Source organism: Polypterus senegalus, chromosome 13 (assembly GCF_016835505.1).
Source record: "Polypterus senegalus isolate Bchr_013 chromosome 13, ASM1683550v1, whole genome shotgun sequence".
Classification (NCBI taxonomy): domain Eukaryota; kingdom Metazoa; phylum Chordata; class Cladistia; order Polypteriformes; family Polypteridae; genus Polypterus; species Polypterus senegalus.
Genome location: NC_053166.1, coordinates 147,077,444 through 147,102,713, shown reverse-complemented (window position 1 = coordinate 147,102,713; position 25,270 = coordinate 147,077,444). Strand labels below are relative to the sequence as shown.

Genomic DNA, 25,270 nt, shown 5'->3' with positions numbered 1-25,270 from the left:
GTCTTCTGGCTTCCTCTGTAGTGGCAGACAAGTAAAACTCTCAAATATGCTGTTAACTGTACAGACTGATATCATATCTTAAAGTTGTGTTATTTTCCTGTGACATCTCTACATATTTGGCACAATGCTTTTACTCACCACACACTGTTTACTGAAAACAAGATACTTTAGCAAATTGAACCTGACAAAATAGATAGGCTATTATTTAAAAACTAAACTTAGATTTTGACAGTGGAATGAAAAGTCAGTGCACATGAACTAATTGGAATGAGCGGAAAGATTGCATTTAGAAGTTTTCTACTTGTTTATGTGTTATGAATTTATACAAAGGATGTGTAACACATAAGCAAACACTACCTCTGTGAAAAATACAACTTCCCTGAGCTTCTTTATCTTCTCCTTTCCTTTTCAACCTTTTAAGAGGCCATAGCAGACTTTTACTTAATCGGGGTAGTAGAGGCTCTATTTCCTTAGCACTCTCACTTTAGATTACAGTTGGAAAAGCAGCTGGAAAATACTGATTTTTATTTATTTATTTTTTTTAACATCTTTAACATGAGAATTAAACGAAACAGATCATAAAGGAACTCTGCCTTTTTTCTATGCCAATTTTTTTTTTATTTAATGATAATTTGTGCTTAGAAAGTCTAGCCTGTTTTACCTTTTGCCTGAGGATTTCTATGTATTCTATTTATTCCTCTCAAGCCTGCCTGGCTGAATCCCAAAAGATAAAATCCATTAAGTGAGTTTGACAGATTCCAGTCTGCCTCCATATGGCAGGGCGGAGCTGCTGCCTCTGCATGTCTGGGGCCAGGGAATGGCTCTTGCCTTATTAAAATGGCAGCAGATACATGCAAGTGCAGTGCATGAGGGGCTCGTGTTAATTTTATTGGCCCACTCTAGGGATTAACTCTCACTCTACAGTTTTTGGATTCAGAGTAACCGTTAGTTAGAAGTGACCTTGTTTTATGACACTTAAAGTAATGTGTGCCACTGTGAAATTTGGATGCTTCCTGCTCCAAGTCAGTAATAAACTGACAGTTCAAAGGAAAACCAAACGCTGGGCTCAGAAGCAGTGGGGCATACCCAGAATGCTGGGTGTCAAGGAAATTTGCAGTGGTGTAACTGAAGAATTTTTATGCCAACATATGAAGAAGATTTGTTCCACTTGAAGTGAAAAAGGCAGCCGTGGTCACTCTCCTGAAGTGGTCTTGAATGTCTTATCAGCTGGCTGCATTTGGTGATGCTCGTTTTGAACATGTGTTTTAGATTTATTTTCCATTTAACTCTTTGCTACAAATGTGCTTGGGTGGGTAATTATGTTTTAACCAAATTAATTTTGGAGTGTGCGTGTGTATTAATTGATTAAACAAGGATCCTTTGTTTTTATTTTTTTGACTACAACAAAAGCACTAGTGTCGATACTGAAACAACAGCCTTGTAATAATCAGATCACAATTTTATCTGTTGTAAAGATTTTATTTAGTATGGTGCCCGGTCTTTTGATTTTAAACTACCCAACTTCTAAGCCAATTGTACTACACATTTACACCAATGCCGATTGTGTATGCAAGCACACATACATTTAAAAGATGGCTTGTGCTGCACTCACCATAACTTTTTGAATTTTAGAACCAGGATCCACAATCATTCCCTAGTCCAGATAAGAGCTGACAAGTGAAAATATGGGTAACTTCTTGCTGGGCCTAAGAAATGTTTCAATAACCTGCTTTTGCTGATGATCACCTTAACTCTTGAACAACATTAATTAATCTGTTGATTCTTTTTTTTTTTGTATCCAGATAATATTAGATTTAGTCTCTTTAATTATATTTCTATTTTCCAGCTTTAAATAATGGCCTTTCATAAAGGGCGGCACGGTGGCGCAGTGGTAGCACTGCTACCTCACAGTTAGGAGACCCGGGTTCGCTTCCCAGGTCCACCAGTTTCCTCCCACAGTCCAAAGGCGATTCTAAATTGTCCCTAGTGTGTGCTTGGGGTGTGCACTGTGGTGGGCTGGCATCCTGCCCGGGATTTGTTTCCTGCCTTGCTCTAGCAGACCCCTGTGACCCTGTAGTTAGGATATAGCGGGTTGGATAATGGATGGACAATCTCTGCTAATTTAAAGGTAGGAGGAGGTAGTAGGAAATTGAGTGGCATTACAAGCAATGCTGTACATCCTCTCAGTGACACACTGAGGACTTTCAGCCAGCAAATTACAGAATTGCAGAAGTGTGTCAGGAAACATTATATAACCTTTATATTAACAGCAATGCCTGTATAATACCTCACTATGACTTAGTTAACATATGTAAGTCATCTTCTTCCTTTGCGAATATATATATAGTGGAGCCGACCCGGACACAGACAGGCGGACATGTTGTTACTCACCACCACACGTATTTTATTTACAACTATTTACACAAATATATATATATATATATATATATATATATATATATATATATATATATAGGAGGAGAATGTGCATCCTGGCTGGGAAGGAAGGTTGTTTCTTACCCGAACGGGAGGCCAGAGTCGAACAACTCATTGAGTGTGAAAATATCTTTGTGTCCAGCCGGCATGATATAATGGACGGTCTGAGAAATGCTAGGTATTTGGAGTGGTTCCATTCTCCATACACCAGGTGGCAGTGGTCTTTGTCTGGGAACCCAGTCAGGACACCGGTAGGGGTACTTGTTAGATGGAGTCCGGAAGTGTAGCCCTGTCTGGGTCCCTGGGAATAGGGAGATGGTGCTGCTTTCTACATGGCCTGGAAGTGCTTCCAGGTAGCTACAGTATGAAACCAAAGTATTCCTGGGTCCAGCTTTCAAAGGAGTCCGCTGCCACACATCGACAAGTCAGAGTTGGGAGGCAGCAGGCAGCATTCAACAGAGGTTGGAAGAAGGAAGAGTTATTGGTTTTTTTTTTGTCTATTTATTGGTCATTTGTGGCAGATTTTTGGAAAAGAAAAGTATGTTATGTGAATAAAATTGTTTATTCCTATAATCATATACTGTATTACTGTGTCTACGATTTGGGGCTCTCTGGCGCCCTGGGACAAATAATGTCCTTTCTAACCTAATATTGAGTGGGATTGGTTACAATAAAGCTTGGTTATTTTTTATCTGCTGATTCTAATTTTCCCTTTAATTGGCTCGATTTAACTAGGGGTCAGCTACCTTTTAACACAGTCCTAGTTGGTGTTGGGTGGCTTTGTTCATTCGATAAGTGAATTAAGTAAAACAGAATTAATGTTTTTCAGATACTTAACTAAGATCTTAGACAAAGAGATCTTGATAGAATAAATAACACAGTGTTACAAATTTAGAATAACAGAGAAAATCAGGAATGGAACAGTACTTTTCAACAGCAGCATATATGTATTTAAAATTTACAAACCAATCCAATATGTAAGATCAACTCAGAGGATTTGTGCCTGTAATCCAGTTAGCCTTATTTCCAATTTTCTTGCAAAACAGAACTCTGATTAGCGTTTGGTTGCCATGGTATCTGAGGGTATCTCAAAGATAAATACGATTTTTCACAGTTCACAGTAGGGTGTATAAAATGTTAAGCAATGTGCAATTGTTTCACAAAAGATGAGGAAACAATTTAACTGCTGGACTCAAAAGCACAATTTGAAAAGAAGAATGGATGTTTACATCAACTGCTACTGTATACTGATGGTGATCTCTTTTGCTTTAATTTGCCACTTTATTGGTAAATAAATATCTATTTAACTTGATTCTTTTTGTTTACAGTATAGCTCTTTATTGGCTGTGAATATTCTTATTAATTATAAGACCCCATGTTTTGTCCCCCACCTTGCATATCTGCATACCTATTGGACAAACATGCAGTTCTTGTGTATATGTAAAAAACCTTTAGGATGCTGTTTTCCATGAAAATGGCTCTATGTAAATTACTTTTATGTTCAATAAAATAAAGAAGAGGGGACTAAAAATAGTATAAGATGAATACCTGAAGTCACTCAGTCATTGTCCAACTCGCAGGGTCATGGGGGTCTGCTGGAGCCAATCCCAGCCGGCATAGGGAGCAAGGCAGGAACAAACCCCAGGCAGGGTGCCAGCCCACCACAGGGCACACATACACACACACCAAGCACAATTTAGAATTGCCAATCCACCTAACCTGCATGTCTTTGGACTGTGGGAGGAAACCGGGGAAGACATGCAAACAAGAGCTACCACTGTGCCACCATGCCGCCCAATATCTGAAGTGACACAAGTCATCATTGATGTCACTTCTGAGGCTTCTGAATGTCTCAATGCAGATATCACCAGCATTGTTTTCCTTCTACATTTGTTCTCTTTACTCCCCATTTCAGTCTCTGAGTTCTCTTATTTCTTTTCTACTGTAAGCCAAATAATATAAGAGGTGTGATGTCATCTTATCAAGCCATTAGTGATGTTTTATATTTGCAGAAGTCTGTATGCTTAGATCCAATTCAGGTCCATTTTAATTGTATATCTAAAAATATTCTGGGGAGGGCGTCTTCTCTGGATGAGTTCAGTAGTCTTCTGTATTCCAAATGCATTTTAGTACAGTACAGATTTATCAAGTTGCCCCAGAGGATACAAGCTCTTCACCAGCTGGCACCTGGCTTTTGACTGAGGTATACCCCATATCTCAGGAGAGCACTTAATAAAGATGTATTGGCATTTTCCAAGCTCCTTAGTAGACTTTGAAAATATTGCCAAATTCCCCCGTCCTATAATTCAAATTGTATGAAATGGCAGCATGATGCCTTTTACACATTTTATGTGTGACTACACATTGCTGCTTTGTAGTGGTGAGTTTAATTAAAAACAAATGTTCAGAACACTTACTGTGGAAAGCTTGCCTTGATAGAAGAACTGGGCTGCTGTGTAGTGTTCTGGTTCAAAATATGATGCCTCTGTGTTCAGCTTACACTATATTTTCAAATCGTATTTCACACCGCCCTTTGCCTGATCGTATGCTTCTGAAAGATACATGCTCAATGCTTGAATGTCTATTTACATAACATCACAGCCTCTACTATGTGAAGATGTATCTGGATACATATGTATAAGGCTGCTGTGCCAAACTGCCTGCAGGGTGATGCATACCCCTAGAGTCATGACACTTAGACTGTGACATAGATTTGCTATGGGCTTTTCTTGTTTATTCATTTCAACATAACGCGATTGGTTTCTAATGTAGTATAGGGCTTAATCCAAATCAGCCTTTAATTCTAATTAAACTGCTTGGGGACAGTGGTATAACCAAATGGATTTGTTATTATGTTTTTAGTTGATCTCGATCTTCAGATGCTGTCTGCTTTCACAATGGGAAATGAGATAAAGTCTGAAAAGTATTGTACCTGCAACTGGCGGATAGTAATCAGGTTACAGCGTCGCTCATTAAGGTTGTTCACATTAATCCTGCTTAAAATGAAAGTGGATGTTAACCTGAAAAGGTGGTCTGGAGGGCTGAGCAGAGGGACACGTCTTTAACTGTGTTTTTTACTTTTAATGGACTGTAGTGTGTAGTTACATGCAGTATGAGGGAGGCCTTTACTTACAGCAAGAGTTTACTTGCTTCATGCTGAAGCCCCCATCTGACAGTCAGCTGATTCTGTGTTACATCTTCATTTGCCACACACGGTAATATTCTCCAGCAGAGGTGCTAACAATGAAGACTATGCTGACTTTTCTCATTCAGTGTTTCAGGGTCCTGCAAGACTTGAACCATTGATGGCTTGATTTCGTATTGTTTTTTAAAGGAAATAAAAACATGCTTATATTAAGTCTTTAGAAAAGAGAAGTATCTATGGCCCATCTTCGTTTTATATTGTCCTGATTTTTACATATTATATCATGCTGTGGCTCTTGCAGTCCTGAACTCAAGCAAGCCAGTTTGATAAGTGATAGATTGATGGACCATTAATACTGTGCAGCGTGTTCACAAATTATGAAATGAACTGAAGGGTGAATCCACAAGGTAATTTGGCTCCGCGCCCAGACTAATGCTTTGGTCTAATGTACAGGTATGTTAAAGCTCACAAAGAATGTTAATTGATAGAGATGACATAAATATGATATGTTGTGCAAATGCAAATATAAATTATTAAAACAAAATGACTAATTCAATTTGGTAGATTGAAGAAACTTTAATGATATGCCATAATGATATTTTACTTGTTTTAATAAATTAATTTTGAGTCTGATTATTTTTATAAATGGCGGCACGGTGGCGCAGTGGGTAGCGTTGCAGCCACGCAGTTAGGAGACCCGGGTTCGATTCCCGGGTCCTCCCTGCGTGGAGTTTGCATGTTCTCCCCATGTCGGCGTGGGTTTCCTCCCACAGTCCAAAGACATGCAGGTTAGGAGCATTGGCGATCCTACATTGTCCCTAGTATGTGGGTGTGTGTGTGCCCTGCAGTGGGCTGGCGCCCTGCCCGGGGTCTGTTTCGTGCCCTGTGTTGGCTGAGATTGGCTCCAGCAGACCCCCGTGACCCTGTAGTTAGGATATAGCGGGTTGGATAATTGGTGGATTATTTTTATATGTTTGCAAAAATAAGGCCGTATTTAATAATACCTACCGAAAGAAGTGCGTTTTAAAGATAATGCTGAAGTCTTTCAGTGATAAATTACACTATGAGAAACTAATCCTTGTTGTTGTGTTTTTTTGTTGTTACTTTAGATGTTTTTTGGTTTCTGTGCTAATAAAGCCTTTTTTAAATGTTAATAAGTGGTTATGCTAATGTGATGCTAATCAGTTGCTAAGTTTGTGATAAGCCATGTGGATGGATTAATTAAAGTTATTCCACTGCGCAGATAAAAATCTTGAATTTTAAACCCGATCAAACACTGTAAATAATTTTGTTTGTGCCTTATCACTAGCGCTCTACTGAAAACCTCTTTCCATTTTTGCATTGAAGCATCAGCAAACCTTTTCTCCACATTCTCAGTGAGGGCTCTTTTTGTATTGTAAGGTTAATTTAATGATTAATAACTTTGCATATTATGTCGACCGTATCATAAAAGCATTCTTAATAACAATGAAAACAGAACTCCAATTACCAGTTGTCAGCAAGTGTTTCTTTATGATTACACAATCAATTCTTAAGAAATAAACCTGTTAGCCTCTTACTGTCTAAGATACAGTAATTGAAATGCCAGTTCATTCACTGTCGATTTTTATAAAGAAATATGAAAATGTGGGGAGGCACGGTGGCACAGTGATAGCACTGCTGCCTCGCAGTAAAGAGTTTGCATGTTCTCCCCGTGTCTGCGTGGCTTTGTTTTCCTCCCACAGTCCAAAGATATGCAGGTGAGGTGCATTGGCGATCCTAAATTGTCCCTGGTGTGTGTTTGTATGAGTGTGCGCCCTGCGGTGGGCTGGTGCCCAGCCCGGGATTTGTTCCTGCCTTGTGCTCTGTGCTGGCTGGGATTGGCTCCAGCAGACCCCCCCGTGACCCTGTGTTAGGATATAGCGGGTTGGAAATGATGAATATAAAAATATTTATGGAAAGGATTTTATTTACGATGCACAACTGGTTCCCTTTTAATGCAATTAGTTTCTCTTTTGATAAAATATACTAATTAGATTGAACTCTAATCAGAGACAGATTTATATATTGATTTGAAACTAGCATTGTATTCATAAGGGTAATCTTAAAAAAAAAAACAACTTGATATACAGCGTAGCTAGTATAACACTACAGTAGTACAGCAGGATGTGATTTGACCCCATTTCATTTCTGCCTGGTGTACTTTCTTTATGACGTTTGTTTGTTCTGTTTGTGTGGGTTTCTTTCAGGGACGCTCTATACTTCCATACTATACAAGCCAGCCATGAGTCTTTGAGGATGAACATCTGATTAAGCCCTACAGTGGACTGGCCTTCCAGTTACAGTTGCCACTTGCCTTGTACCATTGTTGCCAAAGTAATCTGTGGCTCACCTTAACCCTGTACAGGAAAAAGCATTTATTAACCTGTTGCTGTGGACCCCTCCACAAAAGTGGATAATTTCACAATAATTTAACAATAGTGGATAATTTTCAGGGTGGTGCAGTGGTAGCGCTACTGCCTCGCAGTTAGGAGACCTGGGTTCGCTTCCCTGCGTGGAGTTTGCATGTTCTCCCCGTGTCTGTGTGGGTTTCCTCCCACAATCCAAAGACATGCAGGTTAGGTGGATTGGCGATCCTAAATTGGCCCTAGTGTGTGTTTGTGTGTGTGTCCTGCGGTGGGTTGGCACCCTGCCCAGGATTGGTTCCTGCCTTGTGCCCTGTGTTGGCTGGGTTGGCTCCAGCAGACCCCCGTGTTCAGATTCAGCGGGTTAGAAAATGGATGGATGGAAGGACAAAATATTAAGAAAAGAAAAAATATAGTTTAGAAACTTCAATGTTTGTCTAGTTGATGAAGAATGTTCACTTTCTCCTTGTTTTCTTTAGTTTTTCTTTAAATCTTTTCCTAAAAGGAAACGTACTTTAATAAAATAGCCGCCCGGTTACTTTCTGACTCCTACTATTTATTATTAATATTGTATATACAGCACAGATGGTGTCTATACTCCGTGCAAATTATAAGAATGCAGTATGTTAAAATTGTTTACCTTCATATTTAGCAGTTGGAACATGGACAGGTAGTGACCGAAAGAACAAGATCGCGAATACAAGCGGCTGAAATGAGTTTCCTCCGCAGGGTGTCTGGGCTTTCCCTTAAAGATAGGGTGAGAAGCGCAGTCATCCGGGAGGGGATCAGAGTAGAGCCGCTGCTCCTCCGCATCGAGAGGAGTCAGATGAGGTGGCTCGGGCATCTGATCAGGATGCCTCCTGGACACCTCCCTGGTGAGGTGTTCCGGGCACGTCCAACCGGGAGGAGGCCCCGGGGAAGACCCAGGACACGCTGGAGGGACTTTGTCTCCCGGCTGGCCTGGGAACGCCTTGGGATTCTCCCGGAAGAGCTGGACGGCGGTGGCGGGGAGAGGGAAGTCTGGGCCTCTCTGCTTAAGCTACTGCCCCCGCGACCCGACCTCGGATAAGCGGAAGAGGATGGATGGATGGATGGATGAACATGGACAGGTTAATTGACTTGCTCTGGGACACACATTCATTATAAGTCGGAGGCAGGAATTGAGCCGACAATTGTGTAGCTTAAAGTCCAGTATCCTACTCACCTCCTCACATTGCCTTGCCAGTAGGCATAAGAAGAGATCTGATAAATTCTTCTAAGAGAACAATTGGGCGTCTGGATTAGGCTTGCAAAAAGTGTTCTCTTCTCAACCATGAAAATCTGTAGTTCTGTCAGACTGTTGGAGTGAGGCATTCTCACTGATCAAGCTGGTGCTTTCTCTTCATTTAGCAAAGATTATGGTAGTAAAATTTTGAAACATAGCTTCAGAAGCTACAGAAAAGAAGAAAAAGTTTGCTGAACTTTAAATCAAACCTAAAAATGAAACAATGTAAGGTTTATGAATTATAGATTGGGAGTTCTAACAGATATTTTAATGGAGGTAATATAATGTATAGCCATATTTATTTGAAATATGGAGTAGAATGAAAAGTGATTCACATATCATTGTGGTTACCTATACCAGTATGCAGTAAAATGTGTACATTTTGTTCAAATATTTTTTTTCTAATACAAGTCTGGACAATCATCACTAAAAAGTGACTTGTAGTATTTGGTCAATAATAAGAAAAGCATCCTTTGTTGCCTTCTCTCACCCTTCTTCTGTAGTCCTTTAGAAGTAAAAATGATGTTAAAAATAAAAGACATCTGTTGTGTTGCATCATTTATTAAAGATATTATATATTATGACATTATATATTAAGAATATTAATACAGATTTTAATATTCTGACCATTGAGTGGTAATATTGCCCATTTAATCATTAGTTCTCTTTTTAAGTGTTAGTTATAAAAACGGCAAGAGACAAACAGAAGAGCAATGAAAGAAGCCTTGAGGGAACATGCAGGGTGGTTGGCAGGCTAGTCTTGAGTTTTCATGTAGGGGAAAAAACTGCTATAGTAGGATGTCTGTCAGACAAGCACCTCGCAAGATGCATTGTTGCAATTGTATAGACTCAAACTAGTGAGGTATGGCTGACTCAAGATGGGGTTAGCAGCGTGGTCTTTGTTCTTTTTCTTTTTCTGAAAATTGCTCCGTTTGCTTATCAAACCTATCTGCGTCTGAGCTGATTTAAGGCAATGTCTGGAACTTTCTTTCACCAGCCACCCAGGAAATTGACATGACATTCTTTTTAACACCTTGTATTTTTTGTTTATCCCAGGGGAAAAAAGAGAATTAAATAAAAAATCAGAGTATTGAAATATATGGTATTGATTTATATAATAAAAGTATGTGCCTAGAAATACGTATTTTAAATGCAATTTATTTCATAGGAAGTTAAAGCCATTTTGAGTAAACAGTTCTGAAATTAAATAGGATATTGTGTATTTATAGCTTATTTCTATGATAATGTGGTTGATTTGCATAAAAGACCGAAAATTGCTATCTCGAAAATCATCATGTACTCCTTTTGGTTTTCTTTATTTAAATTTTATGAAATTCACTTTCATTGGCATTTTAGAAAATGTATTTGATTGTGTCTTTCAGTTATTTGAACAGATACTACTGAATCTGTTTTAATCATCTGTACTGTTTATTAGAAATTGCCAGTGTAACTATACAGTTGCTTTATTAATTACTAAAATACACCAAGTAATGGTGTAATAATAATAATGAAAGATAATAATGTAATAATAATATGAAGGACTGCACTGCTCTTACTTACTGTCCCTTCGGTACATCTTTAGTCAGTGCTTTTGCCTTTGAGGAAATGTTTAGTGTTTAAAGTAACCCATATTGGTCTTTAAATTTTTACTTCCAAAAGGCACCTTGGCAGTTAGGGCTGATGAGGACCTGTAAGTTCTCCAGTGTATGAAACTGTATTTAGAAGGACATCTAAAGAAAACAGAGCATGGCTTAAAAGCAGAAGTATTCACAGGGGTCTCCTGAATTTTGTGATCTGTGCTGAGAGACTGATATGGGACTGTCCACAATCAGACTTCTCTTTTGGGTAGATAAATTGACATTGTGGTCACATCATATTTGTCTAATACATCTAATATTTGTCTGATGAAGAAGGTGCAGTATTGCCTGAAGTGCTCCATGGGTGCACCTCACAAGATGCAATATTGCAAATTTGAATAGACTCAATCGAATGAGGCATGGCTGACTCAAGTTGGGGCTAGCAGCGTGATCTTTGTACTCTTTCTTTTGTCAAAAATCTGCAACCAGTGTAAAGGTCAGCCTACCAAAAACTTACTGTCTTGTAATATTGCTTTCTTTGTGCAGTGTTTTCGGGTTACCATGGGGTACTACTGAACAGAAATAATGACATTAAATGTAAAACATATTGACATATTGTAGTGCAAGCTTTTTTGTGAGAAGCCAGATACAGAAATATCAGAAAAAGCTTATCTTTACAAATTTCCTGTGAGAGAAGTTATTTTATGACAGGTGGGCAAAAAAACATTTTTAAAAGACATGAAAAATGTCCAATAGCACCTTGTTTAATCACATGGAAATTGGAGAAAAATGAACATTTTACATAGGACAATCCAAAAGCAATAAATACATTTCCTGAGGCAATATTCTGGGTAATTTTAACCAAGGTGTCTTTAAAGCCAAAAACATGCAACTATAATTTATTACTACTAGTATAAATATGAGAATATTACTTTTATTGAATTTGGAATTTGACAGATTGCCGAAAAATACAAATAAAAATAGGAACTATACATTGTGTTCTTGTGGCCTCCGACAAGGTATATTGTTATTTATTTTTATGCTTTTTAAATTTAATTATTCAGTATTTAAACATATGTGAATGTTCTCATATACATCAAGTTCTATCTATCTATCTATCTATCTATCTATCTATCTATCTATCTATCTATTATATAGTGCCTTTCACTATCTATCTATCTATCTATCTATCTATCTATCTATCTATCTATCTATCTATCTATCTATCTATCCTGGAGACAGCCCCTACGATAAACAACAGTGAAACAATAAGGCTAGAGGTCTAAAAACCACCTTGTGACACGTGGGTTCCACTCCGTGTGCAGAACCATTCACTGGTGAGCAGCATAGTCTGTGACCATGGTAAGCTCACTAGAAGGTAATACCTCTGCATTGTCTCTGTCCATTTGATTGTGAAGGCTTCCCTTTCAACTCCCACATACCTGGTCTCCCGATCCAGCAGTTTCTGGCTCAGGAACATGATGGGGTGTTCAGCACCATTGATGCTTTGGCTCAGAATGGCACCCAGTTTGGCATCCAAAGCATCCATCTGGAGGATAAAAGGTAGAGAGAAGTCTTGCGACATATTCTGACATAAGGGCTTGCACTAAGGTTCACAAAATGCAGCATTTGATTTGTCATCCCAAACCACATATTTAGGGGTCTTCTTTGTTAGATCTGTCAAGGTTGTTGACCTTTCTGAGAAGCGAGGTACAAACCAGCCATAGTAGCTTATTAAATCCAAAAAGACTTGGACTTAACGCTTGGTTTTCAGATGGGGCCAATTTAGTAATGTGAATTTCCCCTTGGTATTAATAAAGTTTATCTATCTATCTATCTATCTATCTATCTATCTATCTATCTATCTATCTATCTATCTATCTATCTATCTATCTATCTATCTATCCTGGAGACAGCCCCTACGATAAACAACAGTGAAACAATAAGGCTAGAGGTCTAAAAACCACCTTGTGACACGTGGGTTCCACTCCGTGTGCAGAACCATTCACTGGTGAGCAGCATAGTCTGTGACCATGGTAAGCTCACTAGAAGGTAATACCTCTGCATTGTCTCTGTCCATTTGATTGTGAAGGCTTCCCTTTCAACTCCCACATACCTGGTCTCCCGATCCAGCAGTTTCCGGCTCAGGAACATGATGGGGTGTTCAGCACCATTGATGCTTTGGCTCAGAATGGCACCCAGTTTGGCATCCAAAGCATCCATCTGGAGGATAAAAGGTAGAGAGAAGTCTTGCGACATATTCTGACATAAGGGCTTGCACTAAGGTTCACAAAATGCAGCATTTGATTTGTCATCCCAAACCACATATTTAGGGGTCTTCTTTGTTAGATCTGTCAAGGTTGTTGACCTTTCTGAGAAGCGAGGTACAAACCAGCCATAGTAGCTTATTAAATCCAAAAAGACTTGGACTTAACGCTTGGTTTTCAGATGGGGCCAATTTAGTAATGTGAATTTCCCCTTGGTATTAATAAAGTTTATCTATCTATCTATCTATCTATCTATCTATCTATCTATCTATCTATCTATCTATCTATCTATCTATCTATCTATCTATCTATCTATTTAGTATGGCAGTGACTTTGGAACACTGTGGTCTGACAGTGGCCCTTCACACCAGTCTGAAGAAGCATTTCATCGAGTTGATCATAGGCCCGCTTCCACTAGTGTTTGAAGATTGCCTTGATGTGCTGTAGATGTTCCTCCCTCATGCTCCCTCAAGTAGGCAGCACTCTAAGCATTATGGGGCCGGAGCACTTTGTCCACCAGACGCTGGAATTTCGTGGGGGACCCGTGTAAGCTAAATAGCAGGACACAATACCGCCAATGCCCACTAGGGGCGTGGAAATGCAGTGTTTGCTTTTGCTGACTGCATTAAAGAAATATGCTGGTATCCTTTTGTCATGTCAAGTGTGGTCAAGAATTATTCTTTGCTGAGCCTTTAAAGGAGGTTGTCCACTCATGGCATCAGGTAGGCATCAAATTGGGAAACTTGATTAAGTCAACGAAAGTCGTTTCAGAACCTCCAAATTCCATCTGGCTTAGGGACCAAGACGATAGGGTTAGACAACGGACTGTGACTTTCTTTGATCACCCATAGGTCCAGCATACGTCTGATCTCAAGCTTCATTTCTGCTCATTTTGCCTTGGGGAATAGGGACACTCCCTAATGATTACAACGGATTCAGTCATAATGTTGTGGTCAACCAGAGAGGTCCGTCTAGGTGTTGCGCTCACCACTTCTGGGACAGACAGGTTAGCTACTTTGAGCTCCTTTCATTGAGAGGGTGTCAAATTCCCTGTCCTTCCATGGTTTCAGCAAGTTTACATGGCATATCCGTTCGCTCAGCTGGCAATTAGGTTGTTTAGCCAAATAGTCAATGAGCCTTTTCCTCTCCTTAACTTCATATGGGCCTTCCCAATGTGCCAACAATTTGGAGTGGGAAGTTGGAGCAAGGACCATGACTTGGTCTCCTATTTGGAAATCCTGAAGACTCATGCCATGGCCGTAACAACAGGCGTGTTCTGCTTGAGGCTACTCCATAAGCTTCTTTAATATCGGCCATATTTTCTCCAGTCTATTGTATAATTGTGTGATATATTCCAGTATATTAGTAGACAGGAGGGCCTCCTCCTCCCAGCCTTTATTTAGGATACTCAGTATCCCTTGGGGTTGTCGTCCATACAAAAGTTCAAATGGGGAGAAACCCATGTAGGCAATTAGCACGAAGGGTAGTAAGCGGTCCCAGTTCCTTCCACCCTCACTGATCACCTTTTTCAGCATCTGTTTGATGTTTGATTAAATCTCTCAACTAAGCTTTCAGTCTGGGGATGGTAAACCAAGGTCTTTAGACGTTTTGTCTTGGCCACCTCCTTGAATGTTTCTGAAGTAAAAGGCCTATGAGGTCTACCCAAATATCCTCAAAGGGGATGTCAATCACGAGAAGGGGAACGAGAGGAGCTCAGGTCATCCTGGGAATCTGTCACAATTGACACTCAGGACATGAGCTACAAAAGTGACCAACCTCATTGATCTCAGGCCAGTAAAAGCTTATTTGTTATAGTTGGTTTTCCCCACTGCAATTTTCCTTGAATTAAATATTCTGTTATCACTTTTATGTCTTTTACCTGGCCAGCTCATGCACTGATACCTCTTCATTAGTTATGTTGGGACATTTTAAATTAATACCTTCTGATAGTGTGATAGACAAGTGAAATTTAATGGTTTGAGCATTGCTTTCTAATGCTGATAGGTTTTAATAAATAAAGAATGGACCATATGACGTGTAATGGATGCAAAAAAAAAAAAGAAACATGCACTACTGGACATTATTTTTTTCATTGCATCTAATTTGAGTTCTTCCTGTTGATAATTTGTATTATAGTTGATAACTTTACTCATAATCTTGAACATATGCAAAATGTCCTTTATACATTATGATCATGTACAGTATATCCTTAAATATTCATAGTGTATGTACTGTAGCTAAGCAAGAGACACTTTCTTGGGAATTCTGACTTTCCATTTCAATAAATAGTTTTTTTTTTTTTTTTGTTACCCCTGTGATTTAACAAAGCTTCTGTGATGTGATGCCCTTGGGAACAGTCAACCTACTGTGGTTTATAAGGTCCAACTTTATAATTCCTGATGTATGACTTTTTATTCATAAGTTCCAGAAACATCAGTCAGAATGATTCCACAGAATCAAAAAATAAGAGCAGAAATGAAGTCAGACTTGATGTCCAACAAGAAAGACAGAACTCTGAAATGTGATGTTGGATCAACCACAAAACTGCCAACAAACGTAATCATATATATCTTCAAGCGTTTGTCAAGGCCAGGAAAGAAATCAAGTAGCAGGAGTAAACAGGGATCACCTGGGATCTTAGTTTATACTCAGGGACAAGGTTACAGTCCAGCCTAGGTTCGTTACCCAGTTAAAATCACATCTTTAATTCTCTACACTGCCTTCCTTCTCTCTTCCTTTTTTGGAATTGTTTCTGTTTCCTTACATCCTACCCATGTTGATTGGCTATTCATTGGTAGATATTCTGGTATTCATTTTCTGTAGTTATTGTTTGTTTTGTATACATTTTTGTAAAGTGTTCTTGGAACTTTAGAAATATGCTACAAGCGTTTGTATTCTGTTTGCTTCTGCAGTGTCTTATGTGCTAAAAGGTATCTTGGGATGGCAGATATTTTAAGGGGGTGATAAAGAGCACAGCAGAAGTCAAGAGCAGGTCTGTCTGTATATAGCCTGAGCAATAGTTCCTCATCTTTCCAGCAACATACCACGGAGCACACCTCCTATCACTACACAAGGGATCTCAAATAAGGGGCTTGTGTGTTGAATCTGGGCCTTGGACCTTTTCAAAGCAGCTTGCTTCATCAGCATTCAGAACATGTTACATACATCCTGTGATGACCATCAGTTTCAAAGACTTCCTTTAACATCTGTTTCATATATACTGTATATGTATATATATATATATATATATATATATATATATATATATATATATATATATATATATATATAATATCTTATTTTAATTTACCTGTCTGTGTCCGCTCACATCTGTCTGTGAAGTACATCATACCACAGCTACTAACCTATAGTTCGAATGGAAACTGTCAGCCCGTAGTGACCCAAGAAGAAAAAGTAAAAAAAGTAACATACCACACTACCATAAAGAACTTTAATGTTTTAAAATGATGCCAATAATGTAACAGTCTAATGAAAGAGATGGCAGCTTGACTGCACACGTGCTGTCACTGCCACTTCACTCCCTTTTTAACGTTGTGCAAGTGTCAGGGCTAGGTCGCCTTCTACAGCTTACTTCACTTGATGTTTGTTTGCATTTCCTCTCTTGTTAAATGTGATCATTATCCATTTCTGACCATGAAGTCTGTGTGATCCATCTGCTAGCATGTTTACACCGGTATTTTTAATGTAGTAAAGTGCCATCTGATCATGATGTATGTTGCTTTTCTTACAAACTGCTGCCCTCCCTCAACTTTATGCGCAGACATAATTTTTTTTTCTCTTCATGCTGATTTCGAACAAGTGGGTGATAGTTACTTTCCTATCCTGCTTCTATGACTAAGAAAAGAAAAAGTTGATAAAGTGGGAAGACAGTTTCAAGAAAGACTCAAATCAAAAAATAGGATTATTAAAAGCAGAGAGGTATCTGTTTATCTTGTTCGTAAAGAAAATCTGACAATGATTGTTTGCTGATATATTCCAGCCCACACTGGGAATTTAAGTTGTTACTTTTGAAACATCTTAACTTTGCACTAATAAGGTGGATTGCCTAATAAAGTGGATACCATTCGCTGATATAAGCCTGTTAACACTAAAACTGACAAGCATTTTTTCAGTTCTGTATCTGCCAAGGCTACACCAAGTGTCACATGAATCGTTTTGTTCTAAATAATGGCCCATTAGCTCAGCATTCAGAAAACACATTCCTACTGCCCTACCCCGAAAAGCCATAGATAACTTAATACAGCTTGAGTGAATGTAAAAATAAACAAAAATTTTCATTTTAAATATTAGCCACAAGTGAATGCATCATACTTGGAATATTTTCACGGACATAACAGACCTGACAATTTATTGCAAATGTTCGAATAAGCAGCTGTTTTTCTTAGCTTTTTGGGAAATGTTATCTTTTAAAAGGAACTCATTACTTACAAAAAATGCATGTATTATAAGAGTTACATGTTATAAAATACAACATGTTACAAAGAGTGTGTTACTTTTTCTTTTTTTATATAAAAAAATCTAACGTTTCACTGGCCAGCATTTGTTATTGAGACTGTATAAGAATCTTTATGAAGCTAATCAGAAACAGCTGAATCTGATCATTTTCTTGTTTTTTTATGAACAGCAGTTAAGGTGAGGTGAACTAGATAACATTCATTCTCTTTTTCCATCATCAAATGTAAGCCCTCAAAGATTTGCGGTATACACATAAGCTGCTGTGCCACCAGATCATACTCTTTCATAAAACTATAGCATGTAGCTGCATTAAAACTAGACTGATATTTTATTTTTAGTTTTTCTCTAGTGGATTGAATCTGGCGCACTCTATTCTGCTGAACTTTGTGATTGTGTCCTGTAGTAGATCTGTGTACCACATTTGCTTCTTGCCTTACACTTAGTGCTGCTGCAATAGTCACTGCCTCCCTGCTAACATGTGCAAGATTTTATGTATACCTGTAAATTTTATTCAAGTCTTTTTACTTGATTGCACGCTATGCAAGAACTTAACTTCATCCTCATTAGCTGTCACCAGAAGGCCAGAGGCCTTGCAGCTGAGATTATGTGGGACAGAACTAAAGAAATAGCGGATTGAACTAGGCAATGTCTTAAAAGGACAGTACGTGTCTGAAATAATGCAGTAATATTTTTATAATTCAGTAACACATGTCAGTTTGTTTTTAATTGACACAGGTATTTTTACTTCAGTTAAATAAGTTTTGATTTAGGTTACTTGTTAATTTAACAATTAACAAGGGGGCTCTGCCTCCTGCTCACTTCACTTGCCAACCCCTGTGCGTACAGATTGTTATTTTCATGGGAATTGTTACATATGCATAATAGACCTAACTATTTTACATTACAGCAAGTAATTAACCATAGTAAAAAGTAATAAATTGAAAGAAAATTATGCTTCTTGTTGCATTAGAGCTTTTTGTTGCATTATATGTTTTCGTTCTTTTTAGCTTTGAAATTAACATGCAAATACTTTTAAACTTTACACTTTTACTGTAAAATTTCAGTAAAAACAATATTTGGAATTAACTTTTCATCAATATCACTTTGAATTTTGGTTCCATGTTTGGAGTTGCTTCGTGACGTTTAACTGCCCATGAGAGAATATTGTTTCTTTCTCTCTAATAAACCGACTTTTTCAAATGTTTGTCCCTGTGATTTGTTAATTGTCATAGCAAAAGCTATTCTAACGGGAAACTGTAAATGTTTTAATATGAATGGCATATCAAGATCCCCTTTGGTGTCTAATGTTTTCCACGGAAGATGTACTACATTACCTTTCTTGTCACTTGTTAAAATTTTACATGTCAGAATTGTTCGACCAATTTTGAGTACAACTAAGTTTGACCTATTGCATAACCCATCACTCGTACATAAATTACCCAATAACATTACAATACATCCTTCTTTCAACAGTGTTAATGGTTGTAGATATTCTACGGGATATATTGTAAGTTGTTGTTTTCATTTTCCGCATAATCACCACCAACTGTTTCAGCATTGTCTATTGATACGCATTTATCCAATTTGCCATGTAACCGATTGACATTTTTTGCATAAATTTGCTTGACTTCATCATTTCTCGGTGCTAGGATTGCCTGTGTAATCATTTCTTCTGTTGAGAAACCTTTGGGATGAAATTTTTCATTAAGATATGGACACTAGTCTTCTTTTATTGGGAACTTAAAGTTAAGGAATACGTAAAAATGTATAAGAGCTGAGAGCGCAGGAACTGTGTCTGTCAAAAGCATTCACACAAATGAGAGGTGAGAGGACCGTGGGCTTGAGCCCTTAACCGTAAATGGTTGAGAGGAGGGTGGGACATGAAAAAATCTCTTGGCAATAGTCTCGTCTCTCGGTACCTGAAAAATTCTCTTGGAAAAAGTCTTGTCTCGTCTTGTCTCAAGATTTTGTTTTTATAATAGAGAGATGTTTATGTTTTCCAGAACCAGTCTCATTTTAAATTTTCACATTCACAAAAACTGCTGTACCAGATTTTGATATACAGTAAAATACATTGGCAAAACAAGATGTTGTGCTCTACAGGACAGGTGTTGAAAATTAAAACACAGTGTTGCATGTTTCCGTTTTTTCTTCCCTCTAACTCACCATGTGACCCCACATTCCAACTGTTGTGAGTGGCTCCTGTTATTCATTTTTATGCATCTCCTGCTCAAGAAAAAAATAATTTTGTTTTGTTGTTAAGAGGTTTTGAGACTCAAGGAACAAGGATGTACCATATTTTGTGATCAGAGGCTTCTCTGAGAAGTTTATAATTATTTACTGCTGTTTTCAGTGCCATTTTGGTGATAGTTGTCTGGTCGTTGCTGTAGCAATCTTTCCATGATGCACTGGGAGTACTAGTGATGTCATCAACACCATGTGCATTCCAGGCTTGTCTAAGACTGATTTAAATAGCAGTTTCTTGATTTCTTTTTTTTTTTTTGATGCCTGGCAACAAAAACTATTTAAGTTTTGTTTAGTGATTTGGCTTTGTATACTTTCTTTCTGACTTCTGGTATTGACCCATGTCTGTTATGGACCCAGTCCTTTTATAATAGTCATCGCTTACAAAATGTTTTACCTTATTAGTCCACTCAAAAATTTGTATTGTATATTATATTATCAATTGTAGCAGTGTCTGTCAATTACATTATGAGTGGCCAGATGCTTTAGACATGGATACCTATGAAGATGAAGGAAGATTAGAAGTACTACGTAATTCCACAAGAAGTTAGAGGGCCTTTGCCAAGGTTGTCTGACCTCATGTCTTGAGAAAGAATTTTGGATAAGATGGCAGTAAAAGCATCTCATCTGACACAGTGTAGGAAGTCTTTTGTCCCATTAAAATGCATTAAGGAAACTGCCTTGGATGTATGGCCTTCCCTGAATACCCGCAGATTTAGGAGGTTAGAGACATAAGGGGTCCCTGGTGGGAAAGCTATCCTGATGTCCGTTGTACCAAGGTCAGTCTGCATCTGAATCTGGTAGTGATTCTGTAGCTTAGCCTGAAATGACCAAGGGAGAAGGGGTGAGAAAACAGAGTAGTTCTTTGTGGTTTTTAGTTGGGAAAAAGATCAGAGGTGACTTATTTCTAATGTTGCCTGTTGCCTTTGTGCCTTGCATTATTCCTGTATTCATTCCTCCCTCATTTTCATTAGACCAATTATAGATCGTCTTTCAAGTTGATGCTGAAAAAGTACACAGAGCGGCAGTGTCTGCATATCCTCATATGGTAGCTGCTTAATCTAACTTAAAAAGAAATCACTAAGGTGTGGTTGTTATTGAGTGGAAATCTGGTCTTTTTTGTAAAAATTTCATTTAGGCCAAAATGTGGAATGGTTGTGCTACATGCATGATAAAAAGAAATATTTTTTTCAGGCCAGTTAATCTATTTCTAAGTCACAGGGTTCTGGAGCCAAACCCAGTATTAGAAGATTAAGCGCCCCATAATTAAAACTTTTCAGGCTAACGTTATATATTTTCCATATTTTCTGAGGTAAAATTCTATGAATCTAAATATTTTTGGCGCAGATTAATATCAGTATGTCAAAGTCTATGACACATGTCAGAAACCCCATATTGTTTAAATGATTTCCTAGGCATCCTGGCAGTTATTGATGAGATATAGACAGCAGTAAAAGAATGCGTTTTTATTAATTTAAATATTTCTGTTTTTGAGGATAGTATTTCTTTTTCTGGGTGGTGAAGCAGTTTGTTGTGTTGCTTCATGAACTAGTTCCTTGAGTGACATTCTTCTTGTACCTGTGTGGATTCTCCTCTGTGTGTTAGTTTTTCTTCAGTATCCTGAAAGATGTGCAGGTTAAGTTAACTTAGCTGAATGAGGGAAAGGCACCAGGATTCAAACATCCCATTTAGATTTACTAAGAGTATAACATAACATGCTCAGTTCAGTGTTGTGAGGGTCTGCAGCCTATCCAGTCCATTGAAAGGTCTACTCATGTTCACACTTACAAAGGGGCAATTTGAAACTGCCAGTCAACCTAACATTCATGCCTTTGGGTACTCTGACATTGACCATACACAGGATTTGAACAAACAAGTATGAATTTAGATTTTTATATTTAGACATGTTTTCCCTTTAAAAATATCTGGACACAAAAAATATTTCAGGTTGACCCCCATTCCAAAACATTTTTTGTATATAAAGTGTAATGGAGACATACATTGGTTAAAGTGCTACACTTTCATCCTTGTGGTTTTCAGCTATTCGGTAACTTTGCTGCCTGACTTAATAATTAATGCTTGAAAACAGCGTAATAGTATTTAGTATAAGTGTCCTGTTGCAAAATATTTAAGAACTCCTTTTAACACCCTTGCAACCTGCTTTTGTTTTAAAAGTGTCCTAGTCAAGTCTAGGTGCCTGGTATATCTCTGACTGGTTCTTGGTTTGCTGTGTTTGGATTAATGACTTAAACTTTTTCCTGATTCTACAACATCTTTTTTTTTAATAATAATAGTTGGTCTTTAGAGGGTTTACTGCTTCTATTTTTTTTTCCTTTAGAATTGATGGAAAATTGCATAATCTGGAGAAAATAATAATGCAAGTATATTATGTATTCAGAAAGATTTCCTTTTATAGGGATATCTCTAAAATGGGCTGTTTTTAGAGCTGCAAATATTACTATTAAGTAATGCATTTAAAAAGCATAAGGAAGGTATGAAATTACAGAAAAATTATAATAAATTATTCTAGGTTATGTATTTCATAGCATAATTTCATATACCTGGATCAGCTGTACTAAAAAAGGAAAAGTCAAATTATATTAATATGAGTTATTCTTGAAGTGTGTCAAGGAGACAGACACACTTACTTGCACACACCCCGCTCTTGATTAAAGCAGCATATTAATACAGTCAAGATGTGTCATTACCCTCTTCTTCCAAATGCCTGGGCCACTGCTGCTCTGTAAAATATCTGATGGCTAGACAATGGAGGTGTGGCCTGCTGTGATTAATGGGGCATGGCCTTCGAAGGAAAAGGAAGGGGGAGAAAAAAAAAAAAATCAAGTGGAGTCCCATCTGGATATGGTTTGGGGCAGTCAGTTGTAGAAAGAGTGGGAGGTCAGTAAATGCTTGTATTAGCTTTCCCTCCTTCAGTCACAAACCCAAACCCCCCCCCCAAACACCCGTAAGACTCACTCTCCACACAACACTGAACACACGCCCTCATCCATAATTGATACTTGCTTTGGGCAGATGCTTCAGGGCCTGGGACTAGAGCAGCTGCTAAGTTTATGGAGGAAAAAGGAAGCACAATGGTGCAGCAGGTATTATTTTTCCCTGTTGTTTTGCTTATAAAGCATTATTTCGTCCTAACTTCTTCTTTACACCACAGAGAAATCCTGAGTATGCACGTGTCACTGTGTGTCTGTCTGTGTGTGTGTGTGTGCGCGCGCTCATGAGTGTCTGTCCAAGTGCTGTTAAGAAGGAGCCCCTTGTGTAATTTCCCTGAGCTTAATTATCAACAGCTGCCTCTCTTTCTTTACTGCATGTTCTTTGTGGCTGTTTTATTATTTAAATTATGTAAAGGCAATGTAAGCGTTCAACATACTATTTTTTGTTGTTGTTGTTGTTTGCAATGTTCGTTTTTACTTTCTTCTTGTTCTCAGTTAAACTATACTATGAATCAGAAAAGACTATCTGTGTGTCTGTGTATGTACTGTATATGTGTGTCTTCTACATTGGTATCTTTTGGTATATGGCTGTCTTTATATATATATTTACCTGTGTGCATATCTGTGTGTACGTATATAATATATGTATATTTGCAACCACACAATTATACATATACATAGAATATGTGCCGTTTATGTACTGTATGCTTCTGTATGTGTATGCATAATCATAAAAATAAATGTAAAGCATTTAAAAATGTGCGTGTGTGTATTCTATGTTTCTCTGTTTTGTGTAGGTATGTCATGAGTATGTGTGGAAAACTCTTTAGGTATATGCATTTATAATGGAGTGTAGGTATTGTACAGAAGAGATGTTTTTAATGAAAGCAAATGTAAAACTTTAATATCTTTGTAAAAATACCAATTTTGTATAAAGAAAAATGTGTTCAGTTGTATTATAAGTGCAGGCTAGCTTTCAAGAGTGGAGTTTAATTTATAAGAGTTGTGTCATTTCTTTTGCATTTGGTGTGGCCGGCAAAGCAGCACTGGTATAGTTTCTTAAGTAACAAATGCACTGTGTTCTGTACTTTATTGCCTGTCAGAGAAATCTTTAAAAGAGAACTTAAAAACAGTGTTGCCCTGTTACTGAGATGAAAATGACATGCTTGAGGGCTTCTCAGTTGTAAAAGATCATTTTAAAACCTGACTGTTTATAGTGATAGCTGGAAAAAAAAAGAAAAGAAAATAGCGTGCAGTGATAGTAGCTCCTATAGTTAATGCAATGGACATGTCTGTTGCTAGCCTTTATCAAATTAGAAACATATTTTTTTCCTTTTGTGCTAGGACTTGCCATTAAACTGAAAACAAATCCATGATTTTCATACACTGCCACGTAAAGCATATCGTGGAGCTGAAAATGTGCTTTTAATTACATTTCAAGCCAAAACATTATGCTAATTCCAACTTTCTTGCACCCTTTGTTTTCTCTGACTGCCCTAAAAAGTATAATAACTTAAACAGAACAATCTGTATAACCAAGTGATTTTTAAAATACTTGCTATATACACAAACTGCTATATAATGTGTGTGTGTGTGTGCGCGTGTATATGTGTAAGAGAGAGAGATAAAAAGTATACTTTATATTGCAAAATTTGCCTTCCTAGTTGGCTTTGTGGAAGGTAGTGTTTATAATTACTAAATGTACTTATTATGCCATGTTCTTTATTTGATTTATTTTTATTAATGAACGTCCAGTGTAAATGCCGGTAGCTTAAACTCTGGGATATACCTCTTCAGAAGAAAGTGGGGGAATATTGCACAAATACATTTTTCTCAAGAATTATTTCAATTTTTCTGCCTCTTTGTATTTGTTTCTTTTTCTGTTTGTCCACATTGAACGTACTTTCTGCCCAGATTTGTAAATGAAGGGCTTGATCAGTTAATGTTGCTTGGAAATATTAAAAGCCATGACTATGGTGTAAAATGAGTGTGTTGCTCAGGCAATCCTCTCATAACGTGTTGTGTTTGAAAGATTCTAAGGCAGCTACCAGAGTCTTTATTTTCATTGTGGACCTTATGATTTGGACCAGTATATGTTATTGTAGAAGATAAATAATGCCTTATTCCTAAGTTACTTAATTTTTTTTTAGAAATGGCACAAATTCTGAAGTAATATGTGCACTACACTCCATTAGAAACTTTATTTAAAAATCTGAGAAAAGTCAAGTAAAATGACACCTTTTATTGGCTAACTAAAACGATTACAATATGCAATCTTTTGAGGCAACTCAGGCCCCTTCTCCTGACATCTTGCCTGAAGAAGGGGCCTGAGTTGCCTCGAAAGCTTGCATATCGTAATCTTTTTAGTTAGCTAATAAAAGGTGTCATTTTGCATGACTTTTCTCTACATTCATAATGGCTAACACGGTACAACACCCTAGTACTTTAAAAATCTGAAGAAGTATTGGACAGTAAACATTAAAGTCATAAACATTTAGAAATTTATTTCTGGTAGCAGCGCAACTG

At 37.7% G+C, this 25,270-nt stretch overlaps 1 protein-coding gene across 18 annotated transcripts in view; it reads left to right on the top strand.

Moving 5' to 3' along the window:
* The window catches only part of rbfox1 (RNA binding fox-1 homolog 1), a 2,577,027-nt gene that overhangs the window by 2,389,827 nt on the left and 161,930 nt on the right, over nucleotides 1-25,270 (top strand). For 2 of the 18 annotated variants that reach the window (XM_039775126.1, XM_039775127.1), the window contains exon 1: nucleotides 22,794-22,897. The exons of the other annotated variants lie outside the window; for them this stretch is intronic. In XM_039775126.1, the coding sequence (XP_039631060.1) occupies nucleotides 22,865-22,897 (33 nt within the window). In that variant the 5' untranslated portion in view covers nucleotides 22,794-22,864. Of the gene's footprint in view, nucleotides 1-22,793; nucleotides 22,898-25,270 lie in introns of those variants that run through there. 18 annotated transcript variants of the gene reach the window in all.